The 16,099-nt window shown below is 43.3% G+C and overlaps 1 protein-coding gene across 4 annotated transcripts in view; it reads left to right on the top strand.

Annotated features, from left to right (window-relative positions):
- Positions 1 to 16,099, top strand: part of PFKP (phosphofructokinase, platelet) — a 90,647-nt gene that overhangs the window by 33,225 nt on the left and 41,323 nt on the right. For all 4 annotated transcript variants that reach the window (XM_075587777.1, XM_075587779.1, XM_075587778.1 and 1 more), the window contains 3 exons: positions 10,774 to 10,851; positions 11,420 to 11,609; positions 12,382 to 12,547. In XM_075587777.1, coding sequence (XP_075443892.1) covers positions 10,774 to 10,851; positions 11,420 to 11,609; positions 12,382 to 12,547 — 434 coding nt within the window. The remainder of the gene's footprint in view (positions 1 to 10,773; positions 10,852 to 11,419; positions 11,610 to 12,381; positions 12,548 to 16,099) is intronic.

Below are 16,099 nucleotides of genomic sequence, written 5' to 3'. Positions count from 1 at the left end.
ATGATAACATCACAGTGGAGTATATACAGCCTGTAGTGAATGGGACTAAGTATCTGCTATATTGTTGGGGCCTCCAAATAGCACAATTCCAATTTATATAATTTAAAAAATGCAATAATAAAAAATATAAGACAATAGGGAAGGCATGTAGAAAATGCTTCCTATCACTATAACACTTATCAATACAGTACCAACATGAACTAGAAATGTATTGGTCACAAAACAAAAGCAGACCTGTGTTTTTTTCCCCCTATTCTTACGCGTTTCGTATCACCGTGTTGCTTTATTAGAAGAATACATACTGTAAAGTCATTTATATCAGACCCCAATTTAATCCCAGCCAGAAACATTAGGTTGATTAATATGGTATATTTGTAACAGTGTGTCACGGTGATGCTCGCCACAAACCGGGGCCGGACCGCGCGGCTGAGGCTGGGTTGTGAAATCACCGACCTTAGGCCGCGCAGACTGGTGCGCAGTTCATGGTCGTACATAGCAGGGTCGGGACTGGAGAGAGCAGCGTAGTCAGTGGACGAGCCAGGGTCAGGATAGGAGACATCAGGATGAACGTTATCGAAGCGGAGTTTCGGTAACAGGAAGTCAACTAGGTCCCGCTTCAGCGTAGTAGCTGCATGGCGGGAGCGGGTTCTGCGCGTGCGGCGCCCATGGTACCGGTCTCCGGAAGGGGTAGGCAGACCGGAGTGGGCACACCGCCAGGCAGCACTGGTAAACCAATGCTTCAGCGCAGGAGTCCAGAACGAGCCTGTGCAAGGAGAGAGAGCTACAGACCTCAGGACTAGTAAACCGGCCTCTGCTAAGGGAAGGGCAGCAGGCCTCAGGAAACAGAGAGCTGAAGTAAACACTGGAGGTCCTCCGCTTCAGCACAGGAACCAGGACACGGCCTCTGCAATGGAGAGGGAGCAGCAGGCCCCAGGAACTAGGAACAGGAACAAGGAACATGAACATGGAAACAGCAACAAGGCAGCCAAACATGGCTGTGACAAACACAGTGAACATTCAAGAAGGAATATGCTTGGCAGGGAAGGATTGTGGGAATGTGGTACTTAAAGGCCAGCGGGCCAATCCCCGGAGGAGGGTGTGAGGGCACTGCTCCAATGAGTGAGTACAAGGCTAGGTTGCTGAGATAGCCCACACAGCTGCTGTTTATTGCAAAAGAGGGCATTGGTGAGAACAACAGCACCCTGCAAAGCTACGAGAAAAGCCAGGAGTGGATTCCTGACACAGTGCAGTCTAGCACTATAATATCGAATACCTTTACTGACCCTTTTCTTACGATTGTTTCATAATTTTCTACAAAAAACAAAATAATAAATACAACAGTATTGGTACATTACTTCAGTACTGACTTGAAAGGAGACATTCAAAACTGAGACAACAATGCAGTGGTGATTGGAAACTTGCAGTGATAAGGGATGTGTTGCAGGATACAGATGTAGGCAACATTATTGCAACCTTTGAAGTGCACCAGGGGATGAAATAGCGCCATAGCCCCTCTCCCTTCTCACATGTGGCTGATTCAAAACAATGGCCGCTTCTCCCGCTGGTACGTTGTGCTGGAGACCGCCACGGGTTGCAATTGCAATAACGTTGGCTACATCTGTAGTTGTGTTAAAATCACAATTGTGGTTACAGCAGGGCCCCGGGTATACGGCGGGTTCCGTTCCAGAGGCCCGCCGTATAGTGAAAATCGCCGGAAAGCAGATTCGGCGATTTTTAGTGCTGGGCATGCGCAAACTGGCGTTCTGCGCATGTGCGATCTATACGCTGCGCGCGCAACCTGTGGTCTGCTCATTCGTGCCGGGCGCACCCGCCCGTTCTGCGCATGCGCGATTTAAAATTCAACATGGCGGCCCCCTTCTCGGTGCCGCCGTATCAGCGGATCGCCGAGAAGCGGGGCTCTGTTGTATTTTGAGGACATTCTGCTAATTGAAAGCAATCGGAAGTGAATGATATATTAATAATAAAAAAAGAATATGAAATACATTTGGATCACATATGTGAAAACGTACCTCTAAAAGCTGAGAGGTTGGCTAGTTTATGTGTGAGAAAACGAAACAAGTGACCTGGTTTTTAGAATAAATGCATTTTCCATGAGCCGCTTTTTATAATTTTCAGGGAAGATTTGGTTTGAATAGTTTTCTCTGTTGGTTTAATATTTGTTAAGGCAAAATAGTGAAGTAGTATTTAAAATACAAGCATATTGTGTGCATGTCAGAACAGAGCTCAAGGGCTGATTTCCAAGAAAAGTAAAAGAACCTTTGGTCTGCTTCAAGAATAATTATCCAAGTAATGATTAACCATTTCTGTGCAGGATTAATCTCTAACAAGTTGTAAACAACTGTTGCAGATACCTGGGATATATGCTAATTTGAATATGCATGAGATAGATTTGCATATATCCCAAGTATCTCAGGTGTGCCCCTCTGTGTACAGGTGTCTCTCTACAGTCTAAAGTTATATATATATATATATATATATATATATATATATATATATATAAAGTTATATATATATATATATAACTTTAGACTGTAGAGAGACACCTGTACACAGAGGGGCACACCTGAGATACTTGGGATATATGCAAATCTATCTCATGCATATTCAAATTAGCATATATCCCAGGTATCTTTATTAGCATATATCCCAGGTATATTTGCCCATGTCTAGGGAGGATACAGGTGCTATTGTTACGTTTGTAGAGCAAAAGTGACACATCCTGCAGTAAAACTATTCTATAACAGCAGCAAATCAAACAAAACTAAATGCTTCTCATTTTACAGTCGCCCTTTTGTTTGCAGTCAGTCTGACAGTGCTGTGCTGTCAGGTTGCATATTATTTCTACTTTCTACATTAATATAAACACACAATCCCAGCAAGGTCTTTTTTAAATAGCAGGTTTTTTAATGTAACTGTAGGACAGGTCTATTGAGACCATTCTCCCTCCACTGCAGAGGTAAATGAGAATTGTCACAGGTAGTGTTAGGACTATATACTGGTCATGGACATGTTAGGACTATATACTGGTCATGCCGTGAAGTGGCTGCAGGCTTATAACGCTTTGGCCAAAGGGTTTAACTAAATGATCCTTACTCACGAGAATACTAACATTGAAGTATTTAACTGTATTTTGTCTCATTGGATGTAGCATCGGATATTTTTGTCTTTTGTTGTATACTTTCAACATTAGCAGCATTTAATACAATTCACAATGTGTCAAATGTTGTTCACGTATTAAAGAAAAAATGCTGTGCTTTCTAAACTGACCTGAATACATTTTAATTACTGCATTTCAATACACCTATTATTTTCAGAATAGATGCAATAATAGCTGTTTTAGTCTAATCTAATCAGTTATCTTGCAGTTCCTTACAATAATATATAAAGCTCACATATACATCTGTTCAGAACCGCACTGGATTTATTACAGGAAAAATCCTGTAGCTTTTTAGAGCACTCATATTCTTAGATAAAATCTGGGGCAATTTTGTGCTCCAATTGTGCCTCGGTTTTGCTGGCTCGAGGCTTTGCTAATTGTCCCCTGTGTGTGTCTGCTTTGGGCGATTCATTTTAGACAATCTTTATACAAATGGCCCTGGTGTTTTATGCAGGTTGGAATAGCCTAAGCGTAGTAACTGAGAGGAAGTAAAGTAGGAAAATCTTAACAATAAAACATACAAAAATATTCTATAAACAAACTGGTACAATAGGTAGAGGTCCCTGCTCCAAAGATCTTACAATCAAATGGGTATGTACTGTAGTGATTGGGGTACAATGCTACTTTTATTTTGTAAGTTATTTCAGTTGGTATTCAAACTACAATGATAACTTACAGTATTTGTATATTAGTTTTTTTTTTTTTTTAAATGTCTGAATATAATTTTTATATATACTTGTCTTTGCGCTACTGAAGTAGAGCCCTTATTTGCAATTTTCCATACAATTCTAGATATTTAGAATATCAACATAAAAGATAACGCATTGATAATCAATATTAATTGTAATGCAGTGTCATATCTTATACTATATTAGTGAAAGCACTGTATGTTTGCCTGCCTGGATGTCCGGTGTCCCTAGCGGCAATCTCATTGGTCCCTTGGCCCGCCCGCCCCCGCACACCTCTCATTGGGCTCACACACTCACACCACCCCCTTGGCCCGCCCCCCACACCTCTCATTGGCCTGAGGCGGAGTGACGGGCCAAAGGTCCAAAAAAAAAAAAAAAAAACACACACACACATCACTACACATACACATCACTACACACACACACACACACACACACACACACACACACACACACACTGTTACATACATTAGCGGGGCTCACAGTGTTAGCAGCACATCTCCCGCTCTCTTCCCCACCGGTCCCGGAGGCTCCGCCTCTTCCTCCGCCTCTCCCTGTTTCCCGCACTTTCACCCCCCCCCCCCCTCCACGTGGGAGCTGCCGGACGGGTGAGTGAGCGGCCGGACGGGTGAGTGAGCGGTCTTCACGTCCCCTCACCCCCCTTCACCTCCCCTCACTCACTTCCCCTCCACCCCCCCCGGCGCCGCTACACTCAGCGGGGGAGCGGAGTGATCACCTCCCCTCACTCACTTCACCTCCACCCCCCCCCGGCGCCGCTACACTCAGTGGGGGAGCGGAGTGATCACCTCCCCTCACTCACTTCCCCTCCACCCCCTCCCGGCGCCGCTACACTCAGCGGGGGAGCGGAGTTATCACCTCCCCTCACTCACTTCCCCTCCTCCCCCCCCGGCGCCGCTACACTCAGCGGGGGACCGGAGTGATCACCTCCCCTCACTCCCTTCCCCTCCACCCCCCCCCGGCGCCGCTACACTCAGCGGGGGAGCGGAGTGATCACCTCCCCTCACCCACTTCCCCTCCACCCCCTCCCGGCGCCGCTACACTCAGCGGGGGAGCGGAGTGATCACCTCCCCTCACTCACTTCCCCTCCACCCCCCCCCCGGCGCCGCTACAGTCAGCGGGGGAGCGGAGTGATCACCTCCCCTCACTCACTTCCCCTCCACCCCCCCCCCGGCGCCGCTACAGTCAGCGGGGGAGCGGCCACAACACGCTGCCTCCCGCCTCAGATCCACGTGGGAGCTGACGGACGGGTGAGTGAGCGGCCTTCACCTCCCCTCACCCACCCCTCACTACACTTCCCCCCCCCTCCACCTCCCCTCCACCTCCCCTCCACCTCCCCTCCCCCACCCCTCACTACACTTCCCCTTCCACATCCCCTCCACTTCACCCCCCCTTCACCTCCCCTCCACCCCCCCCCTTAACCTCCCCTCCACCCCAAAACCCTCCACCCCCCCCTTCACCTCCCCTCCACCCCCCCCTTCACCTCCCCTCCACCCCCCCCTTCACCTCCCCTCCACCCCCCCCCCTTCACCTCCCCTCCACCCCCCCCTTCACCTCCCCTCCACCCCCCTTCACCTCCCCTTCACCCCCCTTCACTCCCCCTTACAACCTCCCACCACCTCCCCCCCTTCCCACCTTCCCACCACCTCCCCCCCTTCCCACCTTCCCACCACCTCCCCCCTCTTCCCACCACCTCCCCCCCCTTTCCACCGCCCCCCCCCCTTTCCAGCACTCACTACCGACCCACAGCCAGCACTCACTACCCATGCGCCACCCGTACTGAACACCCACCTGCCGCCTCACACACGCTCACACCCTAGCAGGACACACGCCTCACATTTTTACATCACTTATGTCACCAAAATATACATTGTACTGTGGTGTGTTTACAATAAACCATTTTTATATAACATCGTATTACATTTTCTTCCATCTTTCTTTTCAACATTATTATCCAACCTTTCCAACAAATACTCACCTATTGTTCCACCATTTATAAATAATACTACCTATTACGCATTTACATCCCGGGCAACGCCGGGTCTCTCAGCTAGTTGATTACTAAAGGAACAAAAATGTAGCATTGGGAGAAAACTCCACACATCACAGTTAGTTATAATGGCTCAGTCTTGCAGTACAAATATTGTTTTTTCATTCAATGTCCTTAGCACTGCACATCAACAAGGATAAAATGGTATGCAACAATATCATAGGTTTTCCAATAACACACTCTTCCCATACTAAAAATACATACTGTGAGCAATAACAAATCCTAATAATAATAATAATAATAATAGCATGTTCTTGTATAGCGCTGCTAATTGTATGCAGCGCTTTACAGAGACATTTTGCAGGCACAGGTCTCTGCCCCATAGAGCTTACAATCTATGTTTTTGGTGCCTGAGGCACAGGGAGATAAAGTGACTTGCCCAAGGTCACAAGGAGTCGACACCAGGAATTGAACCAGGCTCCCCTGCAGCAATCTCAGTGTCTTTACTCACTGAGCCACTCCTTCTCCTTCTCCTGTAGCACTTGCAAAAATCATATCATAGATATCAATCTAGATATTAAAGATATTCTTCACAATAGTTCAAAAATGTATTAATGCAGAGTGATGTATACAAAAGACGCACAACTATTCAGGATAAGCCTTTGTCAGATGTGACAAAGGCTTATCCCGGCTTTTTCTGTACGTGATGAAGGCTTATCCCGAAATATTGTGTCTGTTTTTGTATACATCTCTCTTCATTAATCTATGTTTGCACTATTGGTAAGCATATCTAAATGATTTGTTTCTAAGTGCTACAGGTCTCTTTATTTTGTATTTACTCTATAGGGTTACGGATTACCTGCTAACCTGTTTCAGCACCTGAATACTGTATATACTTTTATTTATAGTTTAGTATAGTATTACAGGGCCGACCACTTCAATTTTTCCAATAACACTCTTTATCACAGGTCCATAGCCCAAAGTTGTAGTAGCTGCATTGGTTCTGAAAATTATTTGAATCGGCTATAACTTTACAGTAGGTTGTGACTTTTTAAGAGACCAACACAAGAGTTCTTCACAGATTAATTCAAAATGTATTTTTCCACTGGACTGAAGCCCTTTAAATGTATGACAACCTAAAACAAATCTCACCAGGCTGAAATAGAGAGTGAAAAAGCCTGTAGTTCTCCAACAAGAAACAACAGTTACATTTTGGAAATAACGTTATCTTACTCAACATAGTGGGACAGTAACCGTTATTCCTAATGACATTTTGCTGAGCAAATAATTCCCTTCACAGAACAATATAGTCAGTGTTTTCATGTTGAAGTTGGAGAGTTACCAAAGAAACCCTAGGGTACAGACAAAAATCTAGTCAAACTGGTTTCTGACAATCATGAATATACAGTAGATCACAATAAGCCTGAGTAGTTTTTGCAGACCGTAGTCAGTTCCTTCGTAGACCAAAATGGACCAAAGCAAATATGTGTTTAATCCTTTCAGTGCCAGAGGGCAAAAACGACGAAAGGGCAATGATGTACAGTGTATGTCCTTGGGGATGGCACGTTTCTTGATGTACTCCACTGAATGGGTTGAAGGCATAAATCTGGGTTATTATTATTATCGTTTATTTGCGAAGCGCCAATATAGTCCGCAGAGCGGTACAATGGGATACAGAGTTATGTATATTACAAAAACTAACTGTTACATACAGGTGAGGACAAACATGTGCAAACAGATACAAAGAGGTAATGAGGGCCAAGCTCGTGAGAACTTACAATCTAAAGGGAATGAGGGACAATGTTGAAACAAGAAGGTAAGGTGTCTGCTTATTGTAGGATAAGGTGTGGCTCAGATTAGAATATGGCCCAGTCTTGACGGCTGAAGCCATTGTTTTTTTGGGGGGGAAGGGGCGAGATGTTACATAGGATGGAGATTGGTCCAGCCACACAGCTGGTTACAATGGGTTTGGAGGGGGAGGGGAGTTGGATGTTAGAGGTATGGTGAGTAGAGACCGGTCCCCCATGTACCTGGTGTAGGCGTGAACCACCTGCAGTTCGGGTCTTTGACTGCCCAGGTTATGGATCTGCTCCATATAAGCCCTGGTGGCATCAGAGAGCTGGATGACGTCTTCCCACTCGTCACTGTAGAAGCAGGAGAGGTCACTTATGAGGGCTAATGACACCTTTCTTTTAAATCAGACACTTAAAAGTATGAAATAAATAAAAAGGTAGATTGTGAACATAGTAAACGGTTTAATTATCTATAGCTACTCTCTTTTGACTCATATCATTGTGTTTAACAAAAACGCACTCTTACCCGTATCTTTATTGTCCCTCTGACAGAGACAGGCAGGACTGGGGGTAGAAAGCTCTTGATTGACAAGTGCTTCCCATTGAGAGGCCCTGATGAAATGAAAACCCGTCTTATCTAAAAGATAAAAATAAAAACTGCCAAATGGTTGCTTTAGACATATTTACATTTGTTTAAGGAAGCCAATTACACTGTTAAGTTATTTGCAAAATGTTATTTTTACATGAAATGGGAGGGCGTATACCTGTAATCAATTAATTATGCAAAACAACCTTTATTCACCCAGAAAGGTAGTTTATGTATACTTAACTATGTATTATGACACTTGTTTGAATAGGGGCATGACACTATGTAACATGCACGAAGGCAAACAGAAGACATAACATACTTTAGAGGAACCCAAGTCTTACATTTCATTTTTATTAACATTCACGGGAGAACTTATCTGTCTGCTTTTTAAAGACACCATTCAACAAGATTGAATCCATTAACAACCCCTCAAGTGAATACAAAACCAAATTCTGTTAAGCAAGAAAAATTAACTGAAAATGTACCGGAAAAAGTAACAAATCAAAATGAACTAACAAATACTGAAAGCTTTACGAAAGGGACTCGCGCACTACATACAACTCTCATGGGGGACCCGTGCAGGGATTTAGCTGGAGGTATGAATAGCAAGGGAAGATCGTTTCACAGGATATTGAAATGGGGCTGTGGTCTCAGTGCTCCCGATTTATCAAACATTAATAACCTCCTTGAGGTGCAGTAGTGACTTGCAGTTCTATTTACACTGCCAGTGTTATATAACATGAAATTAATAATAAAAAATGAAACGCCCTTAAATCATGGAATGTGTCTAAAATGAATCACACAGAGGGATTATACATATATATGGACTTTGTTTCTTGTTTATTTTTTTTAATACAAGCATGTCTCACTCTGCTTATTGCCAAGTCTGTGGCAAACATAATGGGATATGTAATACTCTTTGTAGATGTTACATTACTGTATGTGCCAAGCGTGGACAGCATGTTTTGTTTAACTGGACTGCTCCTTCATCGTGGTAACAGTGCTGAGCAGTGACTGTGACTGTGGGACTTACTTACACAGCAGGGTAGCTACATTCAATTAATCCTTAGTGGGCTTAACATAATCAATACTTCATAAAGCCTTTCAGTGCCGGAGGGTCGTGCCACCATAAGGAGGGTTGTGAACGTCATAAGGGCGCCTAGAGTGGCACTTTTCTTGACGTAAACTGTATGTAGGGTTGCCAGGTGGCTTGTCCAAAAATATTGGACACACTGGTAAAAAATGCAAACCCCCCCCAATACATATAAAAAATACCCCCACAACCCCGAATACATATAAAAAATACCCTCACACCCCCGAATACATATAAAAAATACTCCCACGCCACCTAATATATATAAAAATACCCCCACGCCCCTGCATACATATAAATAATACCCCCACCTCCCCAATACATATTCAAACTACCCCCACCTCCCCAATCAAATTCAGACTTACCTTGGGGATGGTGTCAGGTTGGATGCAGAGGGGGGGGGGGGGGGCGGTGGATGCAGAGGGGGGGGGGGGCGGTGGATGCAGAGGGGGGGGGGCGGTGGATGCAGAGGGGGGGGCGGTGGATGCAGAGGGGGGGGGGGCGGTGGATGCAGAGGGGGGGCGGTGGATGCAGAGGGGGGGGCAGTGGATGCAAGGGGGGCTAGTCAGAGCAGTTGCCGCTATGCCCGGCTCTCCCTCGCTGCAAGCTTCTCTCTCCCTGTCTGTCCCATGCCAAGGTGTCTTGAGGCTGATGCATGCCGGGCCTCCCTCTCACGCCCGCACGCACCGGAAGCCCAGCTGACTTCCGGCGCTGACATCAGAGGACCCAGCGCGTGTCGGCATCACAGACCTCAGCATGGGGCAGACAGTGAGAGAGAAGCCTGCTGCGGGAGAGAGAGCCGTGCATGGCGGCAATTGCTCTGACCGGCCGCAGGGCCCTCTACAGCCACCCTGCGTTCGAAGAGAAATAATACCACATACATGTCCGGTATTACCTTTCATTTTATACTGGACGCCGGGGCAAAATACCGGGCTGTCCGGTTCAAAATCGGACACCAGGCAACCCTAACTGTATGTCATTAGGGCACTTTGGGGGTTAATGAAAATGTATGTAATTTTCCTGCTATGTTATGTATGTTCTCCTTCGTGTACATAACACATCCTCTAAGAGGTTATATAGGAATAGCACAGGAATGTCCTGTACTGAAGTTTGAATGCTTCTGTAAAAGTTTACAAAATTGCAATGAATACCATTATGTTTACATACGTTTAATTACTTATTGCCAATACAATATGTTTCGATCAGAAACAACAGATATGCAACATTTGACCCAAACAATTAAGCTCAATTTGGTTAGCTCCATTGAGAGGGACTGTATGTAATCTGACGGGGAATACAAACATTAGGAATGAATGTGACCTGAACATTCACTTTATTTAAGTCATTGACAAATGTCTGTGTACTCAAAGTGTGGGAAATAAATCTTCAATTATTTCATGTTTATTCCCCCCTGCTGTTTTAGGGCTACCAAGGGATGGTCGATGGTGGAGATAATATTATTGAAGTGTCGTGGGAAAGCGTTTCAAGCATCTTGCAAGTGGTATGTACAGAACCACAAATATGTAAATTAATTCAAATTAATAACGATTTGTTACCTGCTGTTAGTTTGATCAAGAAAATCATATGCTCCTGGCAGAGTATTTGTTCATTTACCAGTGTCTAGTATTACATAGACCTGGAAGAAGTGGATTGTTTCGTAGGGTTTTGCAGACGTATAGGGCTGGGGAAAAGGATCAGTATTTGGCATTTGGGCTTAGGTTAAAAAATGATTATATAGGTAGAGGGAATAATGCCCTCACATAACCACAAAGGGCCATATTGATTAAGCAGTGCTACTCCATAAAACACCTTACACCCATTATAATGAACAGACCACAAGTTGTCTTCCCGTGGCAAAATGTGTCCTATGGTGTAACACAGGCCTAGTAAATATGTCCTACAATATTTCATGAGTATGAACTGCTGATTTAATATTTCATGGCGGTCATATTTTATGAAAAGTGGTTTTACAGTCTCAGCTCAAATGAAACTAAACCATTTAGTCTTTTATCTAATTGAATTTTCCTTTTTCTGTCAATAACAAAAGCTATTCCCCCCATACTTTTCAGGGTGGTACTGTCATTGGCAGTGCACGTTGCAAGACATTTCGCGGACGTGAAGGTCGTTTACAGGCAGCTACCAACTTAGTTCTACGCGGAATCACTAATCTTTGTGTTATTGGGGGAGATGGGAGTTTAACTGGTGCTAACCTCTTCCGGACAGAATGGACTGGTCTTCTGGATGAACTGGTACAAAATGGTAATTCAACTCTCTCCTACATTACATTATTTCTTTCATTGGAACTTCGCAAACTAATGCATTTTATTTGCATCTGGTGTTGGGTGCTACGTTACGTTAAATACATGTGACATTAGTAGGATACTTGGAACACCAGTGCCTCATCTTAAACATACAAACAAATACCCAGTGTAACATGTGCATATTTTATATTTTTTGAGGTTTATTAATTTCTTAATTGGGGCTTGGGCTACTGCTGCTAAAATCGTCAAGACAATTGAAAATATTCATGAACAGAACATCCATCTTTGATACAAACTGTCACTTGAACTTTCTAATAAAGAAAGCATATAAAAACATGAGTAATACGGTGCAGTGTTGCTAGCCCTCTTCAAAAATATGTTGACAACATTAGGAAGCGATGTCATATTTCAAGGCATATATTATCGTAGTAAAGGTAAAAATCATTAACTACATTCTTTGAGTATTGAGGAAAAGCTGATAACAGGTTTTTTTTTTTTACAGGAAAAATTCTGTATTTCAAAAGGAATGTATTTTGATATGACACATTCTGATATTTAATTTATTAATGAGTCCTAAGAATTTTTTTGCTTTACTTGGCCTATTTTCATGGAAAAAAGCTAAAACATGCACTTAATGAGTTTTACCTCTACAATGACGACATGAGGCATTTATTTAGTAGTTTTTAAAAAAACATGCAATTTTTAACAGTTTAGAACAATTGATCAAATTCATCTTACCTATGTTTGTTACAACTGTTTCTTATCTGTAGGAAAAATCGAGGCAGCAGCGGCAAAAAAACACTCCTATCTCAACATTGTTGGAATGGTGGGATCCATCGATAATGACTTTTGTGGAACTGACATGACAATTGGAACTGACTCAGCCCTGCACAGAATCATTGAAGTTGTGGATGCTATCATGACCACAGCTCAAAGGTAATCTCATTTCCTAATGCTACAATTAGTTAACCAAACAGAGGAATTACATTACTTCTGCAAACAGGCTACAATCTGTTTTTGATACCACGTCTTGGGAAAGCCATGCCAAGGAGCTCTGCTCAAAATATAATGGCACAGTAGTTAAAGCTAAAATATGACCCTCTCCCTTCCCCCAAAAAGGGAGTAGTAACTTCAGGTGGCCCCCGGGAGCATCATTCTCTTCTCCAGTTTTAGCGCTAGGAGACTTTGAGTTCTGTTTGCTATTCGTCTCTGTAGTTGAGCTCTGCAACGTTAGTGATTGACTCCTAGGCAGTACCTTTGCCAGCTGCTACTGTATGTTACCTCGGTAAGGCTAAGGCCCCGGTCACGGCGCTCTAATGCGCGCCCGCGCTTTCGGCTGCGCGTTCCGGCGATTCCCCGGTCTGCAGCTCACTGCAGGAGCAGAGACCGGGGGGGGCGTGCCGGAGGAGTGACGGGGCGCGGCCATGACGTCACCCAGCAGGTTCGCCCTCATTGGCTGAACCGCCGGGGGGCGTGCCTAGCCGCTCGACGCGAGTTCCTGCTCTCAATTCTATTGAGAGCAGGAGTAGCTCTCGCGCGAGCGCTGCGGCCCCCCCCTCGCAGCGGGCCCGGCGCCGTTGCGGGGAGGGCTCTGGTGAGCACAGCGGACGCTGCAGCATGCAGCGGGGGCAAGGCCTAAGACTGGAGCAGTCATTTTCTGGAAAACTCCCTGGATTACAAGTTATTTAAAAAAAAAAAAAATATGGAATGCTGCATTTGATTTAAATGAGGATAATTTGGAGAATACTTGATGTAGAATAATATGCCCTTGCTGCACTTTATATATAATACATAATGTGTTAAATGGCTGCCTGCTTTCACGCTATTGTTTCTTGAATGTACTGTATGTTGCTGAGCAGGATTGTACACGTAGGTTTGCTTTAGATGTGAATGTTGTGCAATGCAGCAGTCTAGAGCTTTAGGGAAAAAATCGCTTGTAAAATAGAAAAAATAAAACAGATTTGTTCATAATGCTCATTTGCATTTAAACTCCCGGAGTCTTAATATCTGTATTTTGTGCACTGTTTCTGGGGAAACTATGAGACATAAGAGAGCAGTCTGTTTTCTGTCTTCATTTGCATGTCATTACCCAGAATCCATGGCTGCAGAACAAGCATTATATGCTAAGCGAAAATGGCGAAAAGCAGGGTTGCAGACCTGTTTGTGACAAATGAATGTGCTCACAACTGATATTTTAATTTAAAACAAGTACTTTACAACAAGTACTCTCTCTCTCTCGGTTTGGAATGCAGAAAATGCATTCACAAGATGCTTAACTAAAAGAAGGTAATTATCTGTCCCCAGCCATATTGTATTTTGGGAGTTACTTACCGGGGAGTAGTCTGGGGAAGGGATGAGCCATTGGTAACACCACGGCATGTGAAACAAGTAACCCCACTGCTAAGTCCAATGTGACCTTGGAAACATCAATTTATCTCCATTAGCTTCGGGTAGCAACAATTACATCCTAAACTCAATAAGACAGGGTTTTGTGCCTAAAACAAAAATGTAAATGTACAACGCGGACTATATATTATAGAATTATATTTGAATCCAGTGGACCTGTCTTTTTCCTTTTCATGATAACATACACATCTTTGCTGAATTTATGGATCAGCAAAAATGCTTACATATTTATTAATGGAAACAGACTGAAAGTCCAGCTCCTCAATCTCACCCCAGTGATTTATATGTTAGTGTGAATTCTTGAACTACACCCAGATGGCAAGAGCAGAGATTTTCATACCAGTGTACGCGCTTGGTGAAGTGTTAAACATTAGCACAATGTGACACCAAATAGCAGAAAGCCTAAAAACACAAGATCAGCGCACATCCAAATTCACTAAAACCCAACACTTCATCATTACTAACCATTTCTTATGACTTATATCAGGGGAGCACAAACTGTGGGGTGCCCCCCCCCCCATTTGGGGGGGCGTGGGCAGTTGCAGAGTTCCCCCCACGCTTTTCCCAAGGCATTTAAATTAAATGCCTCTGCAACCTCTACTTGCCAAGATTCAGCCGGCTTCAGGACGTCGTGTCGCCATGGCAACATGATGTCAAATGCCGCTGCTGGTCAAGTGACGTCACACGACCCCGCAGCGTAATTTTACGCCGCACCAAGGTAAGTAGGGGCGCAAGAACGGAGGAGAGCAGACAGGGGGCGCAACAAGAAAAGTTTGCACACCCCTGACTTATTTTATGCCGCATAAAAGCCTGCACATTTAAATTGGGGTTTTAGTAACATACTGTATATCTGCATAGGCCAAAGTATGATAAGCTTGTCCACCACACCAAGATAGTCCCAGTTCAAGCACTCCAGTAAATTATAAATAGGGGCTCTGGCTTTAGGTTTCAACTGAAAACACAGGAAAAACACAGCAATTTGATTATCTTGCACTTCCTGTTAAAACCGGAAAAAACTGGAAATTAAGCTTAATTTCTTATTGTGATCCACCTCTTGTAGCAGCCGAGCCACAGGTAACACAAGCGGAGGAGTATGGAAACAACAAAAAGGGGCACAGATAAACACCAAATTCAAAAGTGTGTACGTTTTCATTTAATTGTAAACACAGATAGACACTGAATTTTTTTTATACAATTAAAACACACAGAAAAGAAAAAACACTAATTTTACAAAAGAAAATTAATAAAAACACAAAACCGGAATCTCAAATGATAAACAAAATGTAAGTACTGTTTATGTTGGATGAGCTTGCCATAACACATGGAACTGGACAACTATATTAGAAGCTTGCTGGTTTCTCTCTTGACTCACACTATAATTTGTTGCTATGATATTAAAGGGGAGAAATTATTCGGTCAGACTCTCATATAACTAACACACAGAGCTCTCTTTAATAAATTATTTTACACTCGTTACCTTGTGTGTGCTTATTTGGCTCAACTAATAGAAAGAGACAAACATCAATTATAAATGAACACAAATACAATTGCTTGGGTATAAAGTTTAATCCTAATAACAGGATATCAGGTTTTTTTTTGTTGAGCTATACATTGTATCATGTATGAAGTTCATCTGTCTTTGAAACATGCACAAAAACGGACTTTAAAAGTTGAACTGTCCAACTATACAGTACTTTAAAATCTAGATAAAGGAAAAACATAAGCTTAAACTGAGATGAACGAAAAGGCATAAATAATATTCTTAAGAACTAGATGGATAAAATAAGAAAGCACTGTAGCGTAATGGACATTACCACTTGTATTTGTTTTTTCCCTGATGGTATTTTTACAATTTCTGGTATTTGCCCTAAAGCTGTTATTCAACAAACTGAACTGAGCCGTGTTTTCATTCACAAATATTTGGATGAAATCAAAATGTAAAAATCAGATAATAACAAAATAAGACCAAAGCTGATACTGTTTAGTTAAAATAAATGAATGGAAATCTCCTTCCTACCCTTTTATGAATGCACCTTAAGCCATGTGCCTGCATAATGCCTCTGAAGGATATTTGTTAAGGTA

The sequence above is a fragment of the Ascaphus truei genome, chromosome 2 (genome assembly GCF_040206685.1).
Source record: "Ascaphus truei isolate aAscTru1 chromosome 2, aAscTru1.hap1, whole genome shotgun sequence".
Taxonomy (NCBI): Eukaryota; Metazoa; Chordata; class Amphibia; order Anura; family Ascaphidae; genus Ascaphus; species Ascaphus truei.
Note: the sequence above shows the minus strand (reverse complement) of the source record. Positions and strands in the feature narration are given on the sequence as shown.